The 21,804-nt window shown below is 43.8% G+C and overlaps 1 protein-coding gene across 1 annotated transcript; it reads right to left on the reverse strand.

Annotated features, from left to right (window-relative positions):
* Nucleotides 1-337: 337 nt before the first annotated feature.
* LOC108087181 lies at nt 338-21,760 on the reverse strand. The gene is given in 13 exon segments (XM_017184434.2): nt 338-2,050; nt 2,053-2,905; nt 3,223-3,309; nt 3,379-6,899; nt 6,902-9,214; nt 9,217-9,809; nt 9,867-10,067; nt 11,041-11,432; nt 11,516-11,635; nt 11,711-11,836; nt 12,264-12,643; nt 21,248-21,594; nt 21,648-21,760. Coding segments are annotated over 13 exon segments (9,633 nt in total). The 5' UTR covers nt 21,653-21,760; the 3' UTR covers nt 338-1,355.
* Nucleotides 21,761-21,804: the final 44 nt, after the last annotated feature.

The following is a 21,804-nucleotide window of genomic DNA, read 5'->3' on the forward strand; positions in this document are numbered from 1 at the left end:
TACAAAAGTGGTATTAATAACATGAAAAGCATCACAACAAAACGAGGGGAACAAAATTCACAAGAACATTAATCAATATTAAATTTATGCGTATATAAACTGAAGCCGTTTTCGTCTTTTGCCTACTTAACAATTGCCATTGGTAATTTCTTGGGTTCTTGCCGATTTCGTATCGAAATACTCGTCACAAAAGTTTCCTAATCGTTTTGATTAACTTTCGGCTCCTTTGCCGCGAGTGATAATTGTTTCTATAGCCATTTGCATTCGGGTTTACTTGCTTATTCGTTATCTTTATCGTGTCTTTTGCATAATTGAAATTCAACAACTGCAATCGGTATGTAATTAAATACAATACCTATATAATATATCGTTCAATTGGTATAGGTACATATATATGGCTGCGTGTATATTTAACAATGTTGGTAAACTAATTTTACGGCTCGTGTCAGTCAGTTAACGTAATTTGATTAATCATTAAGTTTAGCAACCTCGACTAACTCGGCCCAAAAATGCACTGAGAGATTTACACCGCTTCAACGTGTTTGTTTTGTTTTTTTTTCGGGTATCTGTGTAAATTGATTAGTTAATATTAAGGAAAAGTTTAAGTTTAATTGAGTGTTTTGGTTAAAGGAATTAGAGCTAAACTTTAGTTAACGCTGAAAAAAGATGGAATAACATTTGCCCTCTTCGCACTTGGTTACAGTTTCAATAGCTATACTCTTTGTATATACGTAGATATATATGTTGTATAAAAATCTTTGCTAAGTTATGATCAGTTGAGTTGCTGGTGCTGTAAATGTAGATGAGGTAAGTTGCAAGAAGCCAAAATGGTTTGGTGCATAGTTGCTTGAAGAGTAAATATCCGATTTGCAAGGTTTGTATATATATTCATAGAGATACATAATTTTATAGTTTGTAGTTGGGTTTACTTTTGCCTAAAACTGTTTATAATATTTTCTATATTTATATTGCTTAGCAAGTGTTAGGTTTACTGAGATAAAAATCGATCTAAAACCAAGAAAATATTTTTTAAGGGAATATAATACATTAAGTTTAGTTATAATTCATAATTTAATAATTATTAATTTAGGGCTGATTAATTCTGAACATTAGGTTCAACATGTAATTTAGATCTTTTATTCTTTAAGAGTAATCTTAATAAATTAAAATTTCCACTATCGCTCTTAAATTCTAATAGACTTTGTTTTTAGACTGATTTTTCTCTCAGTATGATTAGTTTTGAGCTTGATTTGTTCGAGTACTGTAGTTTAATTGTTTGTTTTGTTAAGGGGTCTGTTTTAATGTTTATGGACAACCTTTGGTTAACGATTGATGTGACTTCCCCCTCCACTTCCTTACTTATTGTTATGCTCCTTGTCAAAGTTGGAAGTGAAAGTTCTGTTGAACTGAAAAGGTAGCAATGTGGAGGCACTTGAGCTGGAACCCAGGGAACTGCTGGCCAGCGGTTCCCTCAGAGTGAACGACATCATGGGATTGTAGACCCCTGTGGAATGGGTGAGCGAACTGGTGGTGGTGGTGGTCACTCCACTCGCCGGACAAGTGGTAATGGGTTCGCCCAATCGAGAGGTGAACGAGCTGCTGAAATTGTAGGGCACATAGGATGATGTGGTGGTTGTGGTGGAGGTGGTGGTGGCTGTGGAGGAGGTAATGGCTGTGGTGGTTGCCGTGAAGCGAAGATCTGAGCAACTTGCTCGGGGTGAAGCACCCGTAGCCGGGTTCAAATAGGAGTAGTTACTGCTCGAGGGCAGTGAGAACGAGGTGCCGGCATAACTGCTCGACATGAATGAGGAGGAGGAGGAGGAGGTGGTGGCGGCGGTGCCAAAAGCGGTGGTGCTCGATGTGGCTGAGGTGGTGGTGGTGCTGCACAAGTCCCCATAGCTCTTCGCCGGTACCGAGGGCGAAACCACCGGCGAACGGCTTGGCGGACGGGAGTGGGTCTGCCGCTCGATTTGCTTCTCGGTGAGGAAGCGATCGTAGAAGGTCGAGGTGACGGTGGTGTGTCGGATCTCCAGCTTGGCGGGCTGATAGGGGGCGTGCCACCCTGTCCGGGGGTTCGGTTATAGGGATCGTAGGGCTGGCGATAGGGAGACACTGGCCGGGGGAACAAATCGGTGGTGGAACCGGATCCCGCGGCTGCCTGGATCTGGACAGGATCTGTGGCTGTGTAGCTGTGGCTGAGGCTGTTTTGGCTGGGTCGTGTGGCTGTCGTGGCTGACGAGCGGGACTCGTACGGGTGGCTCAGCGGTGTGCGACAGGCCGAGCGTCGGGCATCGTCCGCATACTTGGCGCACGTCTCTTCTAGTTGTCTATCTACTTTGTGGTTAAACCCGGTTAAACTACTCCCGCTACTTAGTTCGCTACGATTATCGGCAAAATAATTTGGCAACAAGTTATCACGTCTTACCCTACTGCTCTCCCGATCCTTACGCTCCTCGTCCTCCTCCTCGAGTCGCCTCCTCCGCGGCGACAGCTCCCTGCTCACCTCCCTGGTGGATCGGTGGTGCAGGGGACTCGTATCGCGGTTGCCCAGCGGACTCCTCCGCGACTCCGCCGAGCCCAGGGATCGGTGCTCCGAGGTGATCCTGATGGAGGGCGCATAGTCCCCGGATCGGTGGATGCTCCTTCCCCGACTCTCGCTGCGACTCAGGCTCCTGCTCAGGCTGAGGTCCTCCAGGGAGCTCTTCTTGCTGGCAAAGTGCAGGGAGTCCGAGAAGAGCGAGTCGATGTACCGCTGGCACTTCTCCTTCTGGTAGGGCTTCTCCTCGCACAGGCTGTCGATGGACTTGATCGAGTTCTTGATCGAACTCAGCCGGTCGTTGATGTTCTCCCCTGTTCGCAGCGGCACTCCAGTGTGGGTTCCAGTTCGGGTGATCGGAGAGGTCTCCTTAAAAGTAAAATATATTTTTTTTTAAATATTTATGATTAGTCTGCAATGCTTATCACTTATACGTAATGAAGATTAAGCTACATATTTCACAATCTTTATCTTTGCCTGGTTAAAATTCAAAACACAGTTTTAAATATTTTAAATAGGTAGGTTTGAAAAATACCAAACTAAAATCAATCAAAGGCATTTGCCCAATTTGACAGAGATTTAACGGATTTCTCTCGGTTTAATCTTTTAAAAACCACTCTTATTATTAAATTAGTTGTTGATCATTAGTATTTTATTTCTGTTTATTTAATATATTTTTAGCTTACCCTCATTAGACGACTTCCCAAGGCGTCCAGACCCTCCGAGCTGCTGGCGTAGCTGCGAGTGGCCGACGGCTGATCTGCAAGAGTCTTCTTAAGAATACGTTGAAGAATTTTAGTGTTCTCCGCTAAACAGTCCAAAACTTCATGAGTGGTGCCCACCATTCGATCGCTGTTGTGCCGCGACTTCGGGCGGGGAGCCTCCTCGAACTGGTCCTCGTCGTCCAGGTCCTCGTCCCGAAAGCGGATCACCTTGGGGCTGGTGGGGCGGTAGTGGGTGGTGGTGGTGGTGGCGCCACTCGAGTACGCCTCATCGAAATCGTCGCGACGCAGGGCAGACTTGGGCGTTGTGGCTCCATGGCGGCGGGGACTCTGCTCCCTGGACTTGGCTGCCCGGAATTCCTCGAAGGAGAGCGAAGGGGAGATGACGTCCCTGAGCTTTTGATTGAATGCCTTGTAGTCCTTCTGGGTTTTGAAGTCGAACTTGTGTTCCTGCTCCAGGATGCGGATGCGCTCCTCGAGCTCCTCGGCAGTGGGTGGTTCCGGGCGATCGAGAGAACTGACAATCCTCTCCAGATTGTGCACAGGAGTCCTTGGCTTCTGCTCATCCCGCATCTTCTGACGCTTTATATCTTCGATGGTCGGCGATCGGGAGCGAGATTTAGATCGAGTTTTAGCTGGTGACTTGAGCTTTCCATCCAGAACTCGTATCCTGTGCTCCAGTTCTCCTGTTGTGGGGATTGCATCCGCATCCGGACTTGGGCTTAGTATCATTTCGAGAGGATGAATGGCTGGCTTTCTGTTTGGGTCGTTCATTCGCTTAGCAAGGTTCTCCTTGGACTTGGATCTTACCAAATCGAGTACTCGATATTTGTATTCCAGATCATCGGAGATGGGAAGATCATTGGGATGTGGCTTACGACGAGCTGGTGAAGTGTAGGGACTTCGCTTGGATTTTCTTTCGGGTGAGCGAGTTGGAGAAGGTGATCGCTGTCGATTTCTGGAAGGCGATGTATAAGGTGACTTGGTCGACTTCCTCGAGGGAGAACTGTAGGGCGATCTGGTGGCATCCTTTCTCGAAGGAGAAGTATAAGGAGATTTGGTAGCAACCTTCCGCGACGGAGAAGTATAAGGGGATTTGGTGGCCACCTTACGTCCAGGACTTCGAGAGCGATCTCTAACCGAAGTAGTTTCTTCTACCTTTGTAGGAGTTTCCACTGGCAATATTTCCTCATCATCCAGACCTTTGCCTTCGCACAGCTCCAAGTACTTGTTCAAATCCTTTTCGTGGGAAAGTGAGTACTGCAGTTTGATTTTTCTTTCAATCTCATTCAATCGCTGCTCCACATCAATCTTTTCCACATCCTCTAGCAATTTGATTTGGCGTTCCAAAGAGCGGAAACGAGATTCCAACTCTTTGGTGGAGGGAAGATAGACGGTTTTGCGTTTCAGGTGGTGTTTTACCGTGTTGGGTCCCCAATCGTAATCTTCTTCGGGTTCTTCAGGCTCTGGTTTTACCTCTTTTATTTCCTCCTTTGCTTTTTCTTTTTCCTCAGGTTTGGCGGTCGTAAAATCTTCGATTTCCTTGGTGAGATCACAAATAGCCTGAGCCTGCTCAACTTGCTCGGCACTTGGTTTGGTTTCCACTCGAATCAGTCGACCATCCTCGGATTTTATAAGGTTACGGTCGTTGAGTTGTTTCTCCAGCGCCTGGAAAAGATCCTCCAGTTCCTCGGTATTAGCTCTAGTCAGCCTCCTAACCTTCGAAGCTCTCGGTTCGTTGTCCATTAGCAAAACCACAGTTTTGCTATTCGGGTCCACTGGTCCCAAATCGGTGGCATTAATCACCATTTTATCGGGCAGTTCTTTCGATTTGGAGTCTTTGCTAGTTTCTTTATTTTCTGGCAGTTGTTTGGCTGATTCTTTGCTAGTGGTGACTTCCGCTGAAGAGGTTTCCTTTGATTTGATTGTTTCAGCATTTGTGGTTTCCTTTTTATTTGTGGAAGGAGCGTTCTTGGACTCGGGCTGAAGTTCCTTTTGATTGACAGGTTTTTCTTGAGAGGAAGGTTCTAGTTCTTTTTGTTTTTTTGTTAGGGCTTCTTCCTTTTTAGCAAGTTGGGATTTTGTTTGAGAGGATGGTTCTTTTTTAACTTCAGTTTTTATTGCTTCAGTTTTTTTCGGGGCTTCATCTTTAAAAGCGTCTGATTTTTCTTTAACAGGAAACTTGGGCTTTACAACAGCTTTCTCCTCGGCTGGTTTTTCAGCAAATACCACTTTCTCTTCGGCTTTGGTTTTCTCGGACTTTTCTGTAACCACCTCTTTAGCTCGAGCCTGAGCTTTTTCTTCGTTTTCCAGGGTTTTGGTTTCCTTTGCCGTCTCTGGTTTAATTTTTTCCTCGGCAGGCTTTTCTAATTTCTCATCGGTTTTCACATGCTGATTGTGGCAGTTCTTTTCCTGCTTTTTGCAGTCATCACTTTCCTCTGATTTTTCTAGTTTTTTCTCAAGAACTTCACTTTCATGAGGAATAGAGCCATTTTTGGCCCGCTCCTCCAGCAGTTGCTGCTCCAATTGCTCCAACCGACGAGTTAGATCTTCGGTTGTGGGTTTGGGGTCACCTTTCGGCTGTTTGGGCTCACCCTCCTTGTTGAGCAGCATTTTGATGTTGATGCTGATGTTGATGGGCTTGTGGGCATCCACCTCCTCCAGCTCACCGATGTTTTGGGTGTATCTAACCAGTTCCTTGCCAGTGGCGTCGATAGTTTCGGTGCTCAATCGCCTCGGAGAACCACTATCATCGCTTTGGGGAGCTGCTGCCCTCTGGCGTTCCCTCATGGCCTCCAGTAGCTTGAGGCTATTCTCGCTCAGCTGCTTTTCCAGCGCCAGGACACGTTTCTCCAGCTGACCCTCGGCCTCCAAGGCCTTCGACGCCTGACGGGATGTGCTGGGCTGCTCGTCGGGCGGCAGGAGTTTGACTTTCGATGCAACTTCGGAATCACTTGCACAGCGCTGCTTGTAGAACTTCTTGTAGAGTTGCCTCTCCAGGAACTGCAATCGGTTCTCCAGATCGGCCCGGGAGGGTAAATCAGAGAACCGACGCACCATGCGCTGCTGAAAGGGTTCATGGTTTGCCGCTCTGTAGTAAGCCGTGTTTGCAGGTGCTTCCGAGGTCTCATCGCCCATCGTTGTGGGTCGCTGGAGGAGCTGCCTCTGTTTCCTCTGCGGGTTCATCTCGCTGGGCTTGAGGTTCTCCTCGCCGGGTGACTGGCCACGCATCTTGCTCTGCAGCTCCTCGATCAGAGCCTGCTGCTGGTGGAGAACGGGTTCGGCCAGGACGGGACGGTCCTTCGGTGGCGGAGGCGGTGGCGGAGGATCCGGAATATGTGCTTCGATGGCCACGTCCACGTGCTTCGGTTGGTTCTTCCTCTCACCACCATGCAGTGCCTCAAAGCGACTCTCCAGATCCTCCGTCGATGGAGGTGGTTTCTTTTCCTCCTCCGAAATCACCTCTTGTTGAATCCTTTCGAGAGCTTCGTCAACTGTTTCGCTGAAATGATTTTTGCTACTCATGCGACGCTTTAAGGTTTCATAGCGCTTTTCCAGATCCTCAGTGGAAGGTGGTTCGGAAGCTCTTCTTTGGTTTTTGCCCTTTGTGTGACCTTCTTCTGCTCTTTCGGATTCTTCAACTTTTTTTGGGGAGATTTCTTTTCTGTAACTTTCACCTTAACCTGAGCTTCTTCCTTCTCAACCTTATTTTGTTCTTTTTCTATTGCTGTGTTTACCTCTTTGATCTTGTCATCGAAAGATTTCATAGACTTTTGTAGTTTTTCTTCTGGATCTTTTTGATTTTTAGTTGATGATTTTGTTTGCTCAGCCTCTTTGGTTGTCTCCAAATTGGTAGTGCTCATCTGTTTTTCCAGGGCATTGAAACGCTTTTCCAGTTCCTCTGTGGAAGGCGGTGATTTTTTTGGGGTCCTTGCAGACTCTGATTCTTTTGTGGTTGGTTGGGCATCAGAATCAGATTTTTTTGCTGAATTTTTAGATTCTGCAGCTGTTCTTTTTATGGATTTTACCTCTTCGGCTTTTGATTTAGTTCCGGTTTCATCACTTTTTTCCTGTTTCGTTTTCTCAGTTTCGGAAACCGTCTTCTTGGAAGCTTCAACTTTATCTAAATCCGTTTCTTTTATTTGGCCATCTTTTTCCGAATCGGATTTCTTTATGCTTTGTTGTTTATTATTTGTTGGTGATTTCTCTAGTTTTTGGATGTTGTCTGCTGACTTCACACTCTCTTTAACTGGTTTTTCTTCAATCTTCGGTGACTCGATTGTTTTTGAGTCTTTTTCCTTTTCTTGGTTTTTCTTTGGTGATACAGGACTTTCCTTAGTTTCAGGTTTTTTCAGATCAGTAACTGAAGAATCTTTTGACTGGCTATCCTTAGGCTTTTCGGACTCTTCTGGCTCTTTTGCAGTCTTGGTTTCCTGACTCGATGGCTCTTCATCAGGGGGTTCCTTCTTGGTTTTGGATGGACTGCTCTTCTGAACACTCATCTTGCGTTCCAAGGCATTAAAACGATCTTCAAGCTCCGCAGTTGATGGAAGTTTCTTAAGGCGTGGCTGCTCGGCTTCCTTTTCCTCGCTTTCTTTTTCTTTCGAATCGCTGGTTTCGGTTTTCTCAGTAGTTTCTTTGGTTTTAGATTCAATCTCCTCGGATTTGTGCAGCTTGCTGGTTTTCTCGCTATCCTTTTGCTCCTTGGAACTGCTGCCACCCGGCGGTTCCTCGTCTTTAAGATCAATTGGAGCTTTTGAACTGGATTCACTGGAACTCATTTGTTTGGTCAACGAATTAAAGCGGGTTTCGAGATCTGCAGTGGAGGGAATTCGATCGGATTTAGCTGGTTGATCAGTTTCCATGTCGCTCAGTTCCTTCCGTTGCTTTTCGGCACTTAATTGTTTTTCGAGCGTATTAAATCTTTCCTCTAGAGCAGCAGTACTTGGAATATACTTGGATTGCCTATCTGCATTCGGTTGATCCTGGCTAATCCTTCGCTCCAGAGCCTGATATCGTTCCTCGATTTCGATTGTTGATGAGCGGGTAAGAGTTTTTCTTCGCGGATCTCTTCTCTTTCGACTGGCGTTACTCAAACTACTGGCTGTGGGGGGTGGTGGCTTATAGCCTTTATTTTCCTCTATCGTCATGCTTAACAGTTCCTTGTAGTCGTCCTTGTTTTCACCAGGAATGTTGTCGTCCCGAATCTGAGGCACTTTACCTTCCAACTGTACACTATCATCCTCCTCTCTTGCGAAAAGTGGGGGCAAAGATTTATACTCCTGATCTCCACTGTGACCATCAACTTTTTCCCTTTCTTCTAGGTAAATAGCATTAGTGTCGGTTTCTTCTTCGTTTAGGGAGTAGGATAACTCCAATCGATTGGGTCGCTCCACACTATTAACTCTCTCGAAATACTGATTGGTGACCCCATTATCACTGACATCGAAAGGTTTCGGCTCTTCTATTAAATCTTCTTCAGCTTCGCTTTTTTCTCTTGGAGTAACTAGAGGACTTACAGGAGTCAGGTCAGGAAATTCGGTATCACTTGGGAGTTTAAGTGGCTCTAGCTTATAGCTAACCAAATCTAAATCCTTTTCGAAACCAAAACGACCGCTTTCCGTGGCACTATCTTCTGCCAGATCTCCAGTATCAGGTTCCTCCTTAACCGCTGGCTCCTTCTCATCACCACTATCGGTTCCCATCAGCATAAAGGGTATTTCGTGGGTACTTGGTGCCCAGGATTTGGGTCTCTGTCGTTCCAAACTAGTATCCCTGGATCCACTCAACTGCTTTTGCTCCTTGAGTTTTCGAGCAAGTTTCGCCTTGTGCTTGGGACTCTTTTCCAAGGACTTTGGATCATCATCATCGCAGAGACTGGTGTCCGTGCTAGATCCGCCTCCTGCTTCAACATCCTGATCCCCATCGCTATCCTCGCTGTACGAGGAGCTATCACTTTGCCAAAACGAGTGCGCAGCTTTTGGGTCTTCATGGAGGTCACATCAACACCTTCGCGCATCATGGCAGCTCGATCCGCCTTGATCTCCTTCCAGGTCAAACTATCCCGACGTCTTCGGCTGGGATCGGTGTCCCTCCAGAGAAGAGTTTCCCCTCTTCGCAGTTGCTTTTCATTTGCTGGTTTTGTGTGCAAAACTGCAGGAAGAGATGGCTTTCTAGCAGGAGGAATAGCACCCAAGGGTGCTCCAACTCGTTTTCCCTTATTGGTAACGATGGCAGGACGACCGAGTAGAAGTTGATTAACTGGCACCGAGGATTGCGAACTGCTCGCAGGACTCGATCCTTGACGAGCTGCCGTGGAACAAGCAGTGGTTAGGATGACATGAGCCTGCTTCTGGCGTTCCCTCAACCGATCATACTGCTTCTTCAGCAGGGATATATCCAGTGCCAAACGATCCTTCTGCTCCACCTGCTGTTTTCCCACCGCCGCCGTCGGACCCACAGATCCACGTCTGCCCCAATTCAATCCAAAAACGGTGGCCACCGCAATGCGCTCCTCATCCGAATGGGTGTCCTCCTCGTCGTAGTAGAGCCTTTAAAAAAGGGGGGATATTATATCATATATTTAATTGAATTTTATAACTACTCACTGCAATCCCTGTTTGTGACGCAAAGGAGCAATATTGTAGAGGTGCTTATCCCTTAGCTGTCGTAGATCCGCAATGGGTCCTAGTTTTACCACCCGCTCTATAAGTCCATTGGAGTCAACTAGGTGTCCATTAAGCAGCTCACTGGAGTAGGAACCCATCTTGCCATAGAACTCATCAGCAGATCGAACACTTAGCACACGTCTGAAAAAATAAAAGGATTATATTTAGTAAAATTATTTCCTTCCACCAACACAAAAGTTAATAAAATGCAGGCAATCAAATCGTAGTCCTAAAAAGTTTTAACTTTTAAAATGAAAAAACTTCCTCAAAGTTTATCCTTTGAATTTCCCCAGTCAATTTTTAACCTTGACCTCCCCTAAAACCATTTCTAGTTAACACTCCGCTTGGTTCAATGTCGTTCGCTTCCGTTTTTTGTTGTTGATATTTGCAAAACTTGTTTTCCACAGAACCATAAAAAGTTCCACAACGTCTGAACATGAAATTCCTGGTGGGTAAAGACCAAGTGGAATTGCTAAATTGCATTTGGCAAGCAAGAAAAACTCTTGCCAAAATTCCAGCAGCCTTGACACAAATTCACGAGTAACACTGCGGCTATTGTGGGGCCAACCAACCAACCACCCACCGAAAAGCAACCCAAACACTTTGCACACAAGTGGATGCACATTGACATAATCGTCTTTCGCATTCAATTATAATTAAAAAAATACCGAAATTAAGCTCAATTGCTACCAATTTCAAATTGCTTCCCATTTCTTTGCTCTGCACTCAGTAAAATCTCGTCGGGGAATCGAAGATAATTGAAATTGTATGTTTCCACAAGCAAACTTTTCGCTATTCGAAATACGAAATTTTAGTGAGATCATATAACACCTTTCCAATTTTCCAAAATAGGGTTTGCTGACAATTGCCCATAATTCATTACGTTATAAAACGTATTTAATCTTAAAAAAATTTCAATTGTCTTCTACTGATAACTTAATAAATGTATATAAACTTTAACCTAAACCTGAAAAAGCTGTATGCGTCTGATTTCATTTGGCCTATGATAAATTTTAAATTAATTGATTGAAATTAAATTTTTAAATATATTATTAAATATGTAGTCTTAAATAATAATTTTGTAGTGGCTTATTTATTTTTATTCTGAACTTACTCTTCTAGCAAACTCCAGAGGACTAGAGCCGTACGCAGCAGGACGTCGCTGCCCTCGATGAGCACCAGATCCCAGACGCGCAGGACGCAGGACATGGGCAGGCAGGTGCAGAACATGGTGAGGAACCACTGCATGGTGAAGACGTTGGTCAGCGGCGGTTCGAAGGCGTTCTCCACGGGTCCCTGCAACCGCTGCAGGTGCTTCGCCAGGCGAGGCAATCTGGTCTGCATCAGTTCCCGGAAGACACCCATGTCCGCCTGCAGGCCGCCCATCGATCCGTAGAAGTAGCCCGTGGGCAGGACGCCCTCCACCAGATAGATCATGACCTTCATGGACTCCTCCTCCTCCTTGTCCATCACCTGCAGGATGAGGGCGCCCAGCATGTTGAAGCCCTGAAGGGGGTGTGCGTTGTTTTTTTGCTTGTTAACTTACTCAAGTGCAACGGCAGACAGAAGTTCCTTTGAGGAGCACTCACCTGGCAATAGCCCACCTCGGGGTTGTAGCGCGCATAGCCGAGCAGGATGCGCTTCAACTTGGCCTGGTTAATGGAGCCCGCGGGGCCGGTGCACAGATTGGAGCCAGTGCGATGCAGATCCTAAACGGGGGCGAGACATTCATGATTCCCTGCGGGGGCAAATAGAGCTTCGGCTTGGCCGTGACTGGCGCTCACCTTTACGATTTGGATTCCCAGCTCCTCGTCGTCCTCGCGCCACTCCTCGCAGAAGCACTTCTCCCGCTGCTGCGCCCAATCCACGTTCTTCGACTTGAGGTACTTGTCCGCCAGCGAGAGCCACAACTACGGAAGGTAATTAACCGAATGAAAGGGTTATTGACTCAAGGAACATGGAAGTGCGTTCCAGCACTTAAAAAATAAGGCTAAGTGGTTGAAGTAGAAGGTGAATCCTCATTAGATGAAGACCAATTATTTCTGAGTGTCCCAATTATATTGAAGAGTTTACTATAAATGATACTTCTTCAAATTTATGAGTATTTAAAGAGTTTCAGAGTATTTATTTACTCTGAACTCACTTATTATTCTCACTTTAATCTTAATGGTTTTAATTAAAAACTATTATTTCGAATTCATTTCTTCTTTGCTTGGCGGACAATTGATTTAGCTACAAAGCTTTAAATAATTAATGGTAAATATAGTGGATATATTTCCCCGTATCCTGTGGCCTTAGGTGGGCGAATCGAGAGCACAAAGCCCGGAGTAATCTCACCTTGCGTCGGAACTCGGGCGGAGTGCCTCCGGGCAGGCGGGCCACCAGCTTCATCGCGTGCAGCCACTGATTGTAATCCGAGGTGGCCTCATCGTCGACGGCGGCAGAGGGGGCTGAGGGGGCCTGGCCGAAGGATGCGGAGGCGGTGGGGCTGGTCCCGTGGCCTCCGCCATTGCGGGCCAGCATGGTGGTGGTGGTGCAGCCGGGGCTTCTATTGTTGCAGCTGGCGGTTCCGAGGGCTGTGGTGGTGTTGCTGCTGCTGACTTTGCTGTTGGTGGTGGCGGCGGTGGTGGTGCTGGTGGGTGAGGTTAGGCGGGAACTGCTAATGGCTTTCTGCGGCGGTGGTGAGAGGCTAAAACGCATTTTAGGCTGTGCATCGTCTGCAAAAGTCAAGCAAAAATCTTATATAGCATACTTTCGGTCGGCGAGCGGATTAAATGGTTGTCTATTCAAATAGGATTCGCTGGCTCTTGGCTGCCGGATCCTTTAGCACTTACAATATCCGTGCAGTATGCAAACTTTACATATATAGAGATATTCGATATTCGATTATATAATAGAGATATACAGAGTTTGTAGTTGGCACAATTTACGTTTTTAAGAGCGCGCAAAAGAGAGAAGAAGAAAGAATACAAAAGATATATATATATATGTATATTTATATTCAAATATTGGTATAGCTAAGACACTTAATCAATCAAGTGCTCTGATCCAAATGTTGCGAGTTGCGAATTGCGAATTGCGAGATGTCGATGGACGAACTAACTTGAGAGCGACCAAAATGCGGCATGCAATCGTTGGTGGTAAGTTGCGATTTGTGGCACGTCCTTGTGAGGAAAGATGTCAGTGAAAGCGACAAAAAAAAAAAAACGAAAACCAAAGCCAAGCCGAAACAACAGAAAAACACTCCATTGAAAAGCGGCCAACAAACACACACAACCACACACGCACACACACAGCGAACCACGAGTGGGTGTTTGTCTTTGTGTTAAATTGACCATGACATTTATTTCAGTTGACAAGCGAGATGCGGGTAAGGATGTGCAGGCGATGGCAATGGCGATGTGGGTCCTGGCATTCCAAGTAAAACATAGTTAGCTGGCGAGATCCTCTGTGCGATGTTGACACCCTGACATGAGCACAACATCCTCCTAGCTCAACTTTATCGCCATTTAGACTGCAGACATCTGCCGACAGGCATTCCCTGCCCTTCAATCTTCCCCCTTCCCCTTCCCCCTCCCCCTTCCCCCTCTTCATCCTCACTAACCAACACACACTCAGCACCGAAGGTCAAGTTAATAAAAAATATGACGTCTTGGCCTGGCTTTATGATGGCAACATAAATTCAGATTGCGTTCAGCTTTCCGAAGATTGGCTTAGGTTTAAGTTTTTCCCACGAAGGGATATATATTCTTTTGCTTCATTTTTCATCGCTTTGAATCTCAATGCTTCTGTTTCGAGCTATATAGAATCGCACTTTATGGCTGATAATTTGATTTCCGTTTTATTTTTTACTTCCCTTGCGTGTTTCGAGCTTATCGAGCAGATGCTGTTCAAGCGAAACGTGAGTCAAATTTAAAAGCTAAAATCTGATTTTTCTCGGGCTCCACTGAAGCTTGTGCTTGGGCATAAAAAGGGAATGGAATGTGTGGGAATAAAATTTCCGTTTTGAAGAATTCCCGAGGAAATTGGTGCAATTGTTTGCGTTGGAGGCAGACATTTAAGTATTCGGAGAATCCATTAATATGGAGCCTCAAAGTAGGCACTAAAATTGTTTGCAAAAATTATTCACTCACTCAAAAGATTCTTTGGATTACATTTACAGTTGTACTTCAGTAAATTAAACTTCAACTTATGTAGGGTTAAGATACCTTGTCAAACTTTCTGTTGATAAAAACTTTCTTTACAATAGAGCAATCTTTTTAAACATTTGGCTTGGATTCGTTGGCTTAATATTATATTTTGATTAGAGGCTGTTTAAGTTAGCCAATCTAAACCGTATTTGGCGTCATGATTACTGAGAATTTTCCTTTGCCTTCCATCGCTTATTTACATGCTTATGCAAATTCACACACACGAGCTCACTCACGTATGTATGGAATGCCCAAAGTGTTTACTTCTTCGAAGATGGGCATTTGTATAATGAAGAGGCAGATGGAAATGGCTGTTGTCCACAGTTAAAGCTAGGCAAACATCGTTTTGTTTACCCTCCGCAAATTGGAGAATATCCTGGAGGAAGGAGCGCGGCCTTCAAGCCTCTCTCTTCAGACTAATGAAATACTAATTGCGCCGACTCTTATGTAATGGGCTTCTCCTGACTTCGCACCAATTAGGCGCCGGACGTAAAAACATTCTTTATGGCCGGAGGATAAGCTGACCGCCACGGGGGGCTCATATTTGTCAGTACTTCCAGTGCATTTTTCATGAGAGATTTATGTGCGAACGACAATGGGGAGCATTTCTCTATCGCATGCAAGTGAGTGTAATTATTTTAAATGCGCCTGCCGAAGGACATGGATATTCTGCGAGTGTTTGTCTAGTTCTCGTGCGTGTCAAGGCCTCGATTGTTAGCCCACATTTTTGGGCCTTGACCAAATCTAAACTTTGGCCAGCATCACGTGCGTTATGCCTTTTTTTTGTGTTGGGTTGGAGTGCTCGTGTGTTTGCTTTGTGTACTCGGCCATAAAAACACGCAAGGCATGACAGTTGGTTTAATGAGCCGAAAGAATATGCCTCCTGACGGCTATTTATATATAGGTGAACAAAATATGAGAGAGCAGCACAAGTTTACGGTAATGGTGGTCACAAAGAAAACAAGAAAACATGTCTTAAATAAAGAATGAAGAAATGTGATCAAGGTTATGGAAAAAATGAATTGCTTGTGTTGCAATGTTTAAGCTACAAAAAAAGTACATTAAGATAATAAGAAAACGAAAAAATATTAGAAGTTTAAGTTCAAGCTATCGTAGATCAAGCCAGCAAAAAATTATAAAAAATGTATGAAGCGTCATCTTTACATTAAAAACTTTTTAATTTGAATTTAATATTTGAAGTCTAAGCAGAAGGTTCTGAAGTATTTTATCTCAGTGAAGCTGTAACCGCGTACAGCCCTAAAACATTTTTAGTACGCGGCGGTAAGACGTAACTTAAATTCGGCCACCTTTTGAGCAGTTCAAAAGAGATTTACTTTACTTTATGTAATGCCCATGTCCCCATTCAGCTGCTGTGTGAAAGCCGCCAAAGCTGTGTACTTAAACCGCATTTATCCCCCGGGATTGCATGACCCCAAAAGAGGGGGTCACTCCTCAGAGTGCAGAGTCCGTGTCTGTGTCGGTGGCCACTTTCTTCTGGCCCAATCTCCTATGCAGTTGGCCAGAGACTTGTGGACTTGCGGACTGGCGGATGCGCAGGCACGTTCTGAGCCATTAGTGTCAATTCGGGCGTGAGGCTCCTAATGAATTCCCCAGTCAACGGCCATCTAGATGATAAATTTAATCCTCGCTGGTTCATTAAACTATTGCAATGCTTAACCCCAATGATTATCGGCTTAGCGATTGCAATTCCCTTTTATCACGCGGTCCCAGACAAAAGCACTTCAGCTGATGATTATGCAAACGAAGGCGAGGGAAGCCGAGGGGTAAAAAGAAAACAGGAAAATAAGGCAAAATTGCGAAGGATAAATGCTGCTTCTGATGGCTTACATAATGGCTCCCCGAGGAACACTTGCTATTGTTGCTGCTGTTGCAGTTTTCGCAATCTCGAGACGAGATGTCCTGTATTTAACTTTGATTAAATTTTGCGAATTACCCGACGAAAGCATTACTCATACGCCACGTGGGTCTTCTCGAAGTCTTGCCAAAGCAAAGCCAATCAATTTGCATCAGGAGGACTGTAAATGCCTGTCAATTTCAATAAGCCCGGCTCTCAAAACTTAAGTGAACAATGTGTCCAGGGTTTTATTTTTGTATTTTCTACTCAATTTTTCCATCTGCTTTTGAAGCTACACAAGTTTGATAAAGGATCTGTGCTCGTGACAGCCGAGTTCGTCCTTGGCTTTACTTTAAAACTTTTGAGAAAATGTTTTTGATACCTAATAAGCATGGAATTTTACAAGGCGAAATGTTTATACAGTTTTTTTTTGTTTTGTAAAGCTTTTTGTTGTATCTATCCGAAGTTTTTCTTGTTGATTTTTAATTCGATTAAATGTATACAAGTATACTACACAATTTATCACATTTTTCCGACACATCGGATAGAAATATTGCGTTATCAGCCGCTTAACTTGAGCTCGGATTTCCAGATCCTCTCGAAATTGGCACACGTGTGTGCACATGTCCAAAGTCCTAGAACCCTTCAACCTTCCAGCCGCCCACACAGCAGCTCGTGTCACTTTGCATTGCCATAAACGCGACGGGCGTCATAAATAAACCGCTCAGCCAGTGTAAAATAAACTGCGACGCAGTAATTACAATTTGATGGCGAAATGTAAGAGGTGTTGGTGAAATTGAAAGAGAACGAGAAAGGGAAAAAAACCAGAACCCATAAACCAAAACAGGAAACACGGCAAACACGTACACGCAGACGAGTTAAAGCAAGCAGCAGACGCGTGTGTTTAGCAAAATCATCAGAGCGTGAAATGATTGTTGAAATAGGTGGGAAAACCAGGAAGGACAACAGCAACAACTGGGCCAACATGCAACAGATGTATGTATGTATGGATGTTGGTGTTGGTGTACTGGGTCATAAAACAGCGATTATCGAAAAGTTTAAATGTTTTACACAGGAACGGAAAAATAATACAATACAGAGCAAAAATTGAAATACATAATTTGCATGGCCCGGGGAAGGATAAATGGGTTAAATGGGGTCGAACGCCTCCAAAAGAGCGACATGGCTAAATAATGGAAATTTATGCCAGCGAAGGGGGGAAAAGCCCTTGCCCTAGGAAAATGCAAATGTTAATTACAAGCGGCCGCCAAAATTAGAATTGTGCGCGCTTAGCATGAGTAATATGTAAGCACGTATGTATGTATGTATGTACGTATGCCTCGACTGTGTGGTTGTGCAAGAGTATGCGAAGTGTTTGTATGTGTGCCTTAGAGCGGACCTCAGATGAACAATTATATTTTAGTCATTTATTCGATTTAGTATTCATTATTGCTCCGTGCCTTGTTTATTATAACATTGTTGTTAAAAACAGGGAGAAATTGATTTAAAATTTAGTTCTTGACAATTCCAATTATGTAAGCCGTCATTTTAAAAACCACTTTGTTTTAAATTCTTATCAATTGCCTTTTATATTTGGTTATTTAATTGGAACACAGGTCGTATGATTAATTTGTTTTTCTTTATCACCATGCTATCTGCTGACCATTGAAAGTTAACAGAAAGTTGAAAAGTCAAAGGCTTGTTACAAGTTTAAGCTTCTTACAAGTTACAAAGAACTTCAGATGTTTTTAATTTGTTTTACAAAGTTAAGAGGTCCACCCCAGCGAAAGTGTGTGCTCAACGAATATTGTATGATATATGCAGTAGCTTCTGCTTTGAACTTCTTTTGCATAAATTACCTTTTCGTTGTTATTTTGTTGGTATCAAAACGTTGTTAAACAAATAATGTAAAAAAAGAGAGAGATAGAGAGAGCAAGAGTTAAGTCTTTGTTTCGAAACGAGCAAAAGATCGAAGGCAAAGCAAATCGTTTGTTTTCGCTTTGAGGCGCGCTATAAAGAACACAAGGTAAAAGACATCGATCGACAGTTAATTGACTTGAGAGATGTGTTAATATATGTACATAGACACACACAGAGACAGAGAAAGAGAGAAATGATAGGTTGGCTGTTAGAGTGTGTGCGACTTGGCATAGTTACCCATGTTAAGTTAACGTGCGCCTGACGGTATGCTATGATTTTTGCCACTGCTCGCAGCGGCTCTTTGTTGTTGCTGCTGCTGCAGTTCGTTTGCAGTTTATTGTTGTTTGGGGATTCTCTATTTATGGTTTTACATTTTTGCTTTACGTTGTACTTGTTGTTCTTGTTGTTGTAGTTGTACTAGTTGTTGTAGTAGTAGCTGTGGTTGTAGTTGTTGTTGCTGTGGCCTATTGTATTATTTACACAAGATTTACTTAAATACACATAGAGACACTTACACATAGGCATGCACAACTATAAATACGTATTGGGCTGTAGAGCTATTTGCATAGATATTGGTGGCATGCTGAAGTTATATAATTTGGCGAAGACTGTAGACTGGCACTTGAACAAAACCACATACACACACACATTTCAGTTTCACCATGACTCAAATGTCATTGAAAACTATTTTTTCGCCTTGCAGAAGAGCTCAGAAAACATTCAACTCACACACACCGTCGCAAGTGCAAAAAAAAAAAAGAAAAAAAACGAGGGAAAACCTTGACAACTAAGCAACTGCAGACCCAGTTCCCAAAGCTTGGCCAGGTGACTGCTGACTTGGGGGAAAAAATGGAAAGCGGACACTAAGCAGTGTCTTATTATTACACTTGCAAAATAGCAAAAGATTTGGTTGAATAAGTTAGTAAGGTTCTTCTTGAAATAAAAGGGGATTTTTCAAGTTTTCAGATGTTACTGTTGTTAAACGGAAAGAACACATTAGTATTCATTAAGAGTATTTAATCCTATTCAGCTTACAAAAATGTTGCACAGAACCAATAATTATCAAAATGTTAATATACATTTTAAAAGAGTGGTTTGACATTGAACAACTTAACAATTTAGAATTGAAAAATGTGAAAAAAATGTTTTGCATTTATTTATGATTTTGTAATAACTTTCTTTAACTTGTTATATCAGTAATACATTTTTGTTACTGTAGCCATGCCGTTGTACGACTTGTGGTGCACTCGTCGAATCCCCGCCTTACTGGCCACTGTCTTGACCTACTTTCGTTGTTACGTTTGCTACAACCCCTGTTCTGGCCAAGTAATTACCTCTGAGCCGGAATTCGTTTTTAAAATTTCATGGCATTTAAATGTATAATTTTGCACGAGCTGGCACTGACAGGCCTAATAAGCCTAATACTAAGGATTGTGGCCATTACGTTCTGACGGGCTTTCATGAGTTTGGGCGGAAAGGTAAACAGAGCTTGAAGCCACGTGGCATTTAATTAAGAAAACAGCTCTAAGGCCAAGAGAGATGGATATTTAGTTTTGTCGTGGCTATTAATTACTGACTGGTACATAGAGTTCCTTTCAACTTTCGGAATATTTTTCTCGTTAACTTGCAATTTTCCCTGCTAAATGGCTGGCACTCATCAAAGTTGCTCAACTGCTGCATAATGGATTTGAATGGTTTGGCCCAGATATATGGATTAAAGCCGCACGGCCTTCAACTCTTCTGCCTACTATTACATTTTTTTTGTGGGACATTCTTCGTAGTTATGCAATCCACAATCAACTATTTTTTGCCAAACAAAGCCAGTTCGTGTGCCTTTTGGCTGGCCGAGTGTGAGAGCGTGACATGAATCACACTCGTACAGTGAACAACAATGGCAGCGACAATGGCTGGCCATATCAGCCAGGGCCAAAAGAGGCACCTCATGTGTGTGGCAGCCATCAAAAACATGTCGAGGAATGCGGGGGGTTCTTCTGTTGTTTTTGTTTTCTTATTTTACTGTTACCAATATCCAGAGCCACCGGAAAATAAAGCAGGAAAAGGCATTAAACGCGGGCGTTAGCTTTTTAATGAAATTTTCGATTGCATGCTTTTAGGCGAGTGCAGTTTTTAATTGCATTTTCCTATGCTGAACGGATCGATAAAATCGTATTATTCCATTACGCACGCTTCTGTTATTTCTTGGGCCACCGCTTGCAATTCAATTAGAAAGTGTGTTTCCCATCTCTAAATAAGTTTAATAATAAATAAATAAATACAGGGCAATGGTATCGCACGCTACTCTTTTTGCACGCGCTTAGTTTTATGGCTCTTGTTTTCCAGCTAACATCGGTATTTTGGTCGACGAATATCAAGGGTAACACACACACATTTAGAAAAAATAGAGAAAGAGAGAGGGGAGCACGGAAAGTAAGAGAGAGACGTAGATGATATAAAAACATAGATAAGACAGGCAAAAATGCTTCTGGAGGCCAGTCCACACGTTTGTTATTTCAAACCGCTGGTCCACACACACGTACACATACACTGCCACTCTTACGCTCACAAAGTCAAAGTTTAGTGGGTGTGTGTGTGTGCTTGCTGGTGTGCGAGTGTGTGTGGCCCGTCAGACAGTCTCAATGCTGCGCTGTGTCGTCATCAAGTCAGCCTCCTTCTTTCGGGGCACACCCACACTCGCACACGCATAGGCTTCACCTGCCCACAACTCTTGCACACACACACATACATTCAGGACACAACAAAGTTCATTCAATGAAAGCAAACACACATACACACACACGCACGCCCACACATACATGCACGTTGCGTGACGCTTGCGAGGATTTTTTCAGCGTTCAGCTTTGTGATTTTTTCAGGCTTTCCGATTCCGCACTTCACGATCCACACAGCTGAGAGTTCCGCACTTGACTGACGGCGGTGGCTCAGGCACGGGCGAACCGAGCCTCCAGCTGTCAGTGGGGAGCCTGCGCAGTGGGCACACCCCTCCCTCCCACACACGCACACTTTGACATTTGATGCACTCAAAAAAATTCATGCCTTCGAAAAAAGTTTATAAAAACAGGACATTTTTGTCAAAAATGTTGTGTCCACTTAAATATTTATACTTCCTCGATTGAAATTTTTTTTAAAATGTTTTGTCCCCTTTTTGTGGTAAAACCCGCATAAAATGGTCCAAAATACATTTGATCTCAAAGGAAGAGGTATTTGGTATTTGGGCCTTCAATAAGGTTGCATACTCGTTTTTTTTAAATTTCGGGAAACCATTTTTTTGGAAAATTTAAAATTAATTTTAAAATGTTTTTAAAAATTTTTAAATCTTCTATGAACTTAAAGCTTACCGCTTTCGACTACGAGCACAGCAGTGACAAACTCGCAAAGGACCTCCTGATGTCGTTGTAAACGGTCCCTGGCTATAAGGACCCTTTCCAGAAGATAACCCAGCATCAGAACCTCCACTTTGAGGATGGCACACACATCGATCAGCTTGCGCACATCCAGGCGCTCCAGCGCAGAGCGATTTCCAACCATACCGCTTGCTAGTTGCGCCAGTTGTCCTTTCTTCTTCTCCTTCGAGGATCGACAACGCAGGACAGGATTTCTGCAGCAGCGTCGCATTCGCTTGGCCAACTGTTCCTGCTTGCCGTAAATGTCGCACAGCAATGCATCGAGTAGCTTCTTGGTTTCACTGGGGAACGGTATTCCGTATATTCAGCTATTATATCTATGCTAATAGCTCACCTCATTTCGTTGGTTTACTGATAATTCCCGGCAGTTGGTGGTTTACTTTTAATTTAAGTGATTGCATAGGTCTTGAGAATTTTTTTCAGGTCTTTCTTCTTTTTTACAAAAAGTTAACCGAATAACTTAAATTAACATAATAAAAAAAGACTAACGT

This window comes from Drosophila ficusphila, unplaced genomic scaffold, assembly GCF_018152265.1.
Source record: "Drosophila ficusphila isolate 14025-0441.05 unplaced genomic scaffold, ASM1815226v1 contig_791, whole genome shotgun sequence".
NCBI lineage: Eukaryota > Metazoa > Arthropoda > Insecta > Diptera > Drosophilidae > Drosophila > Drosophila ficusphila.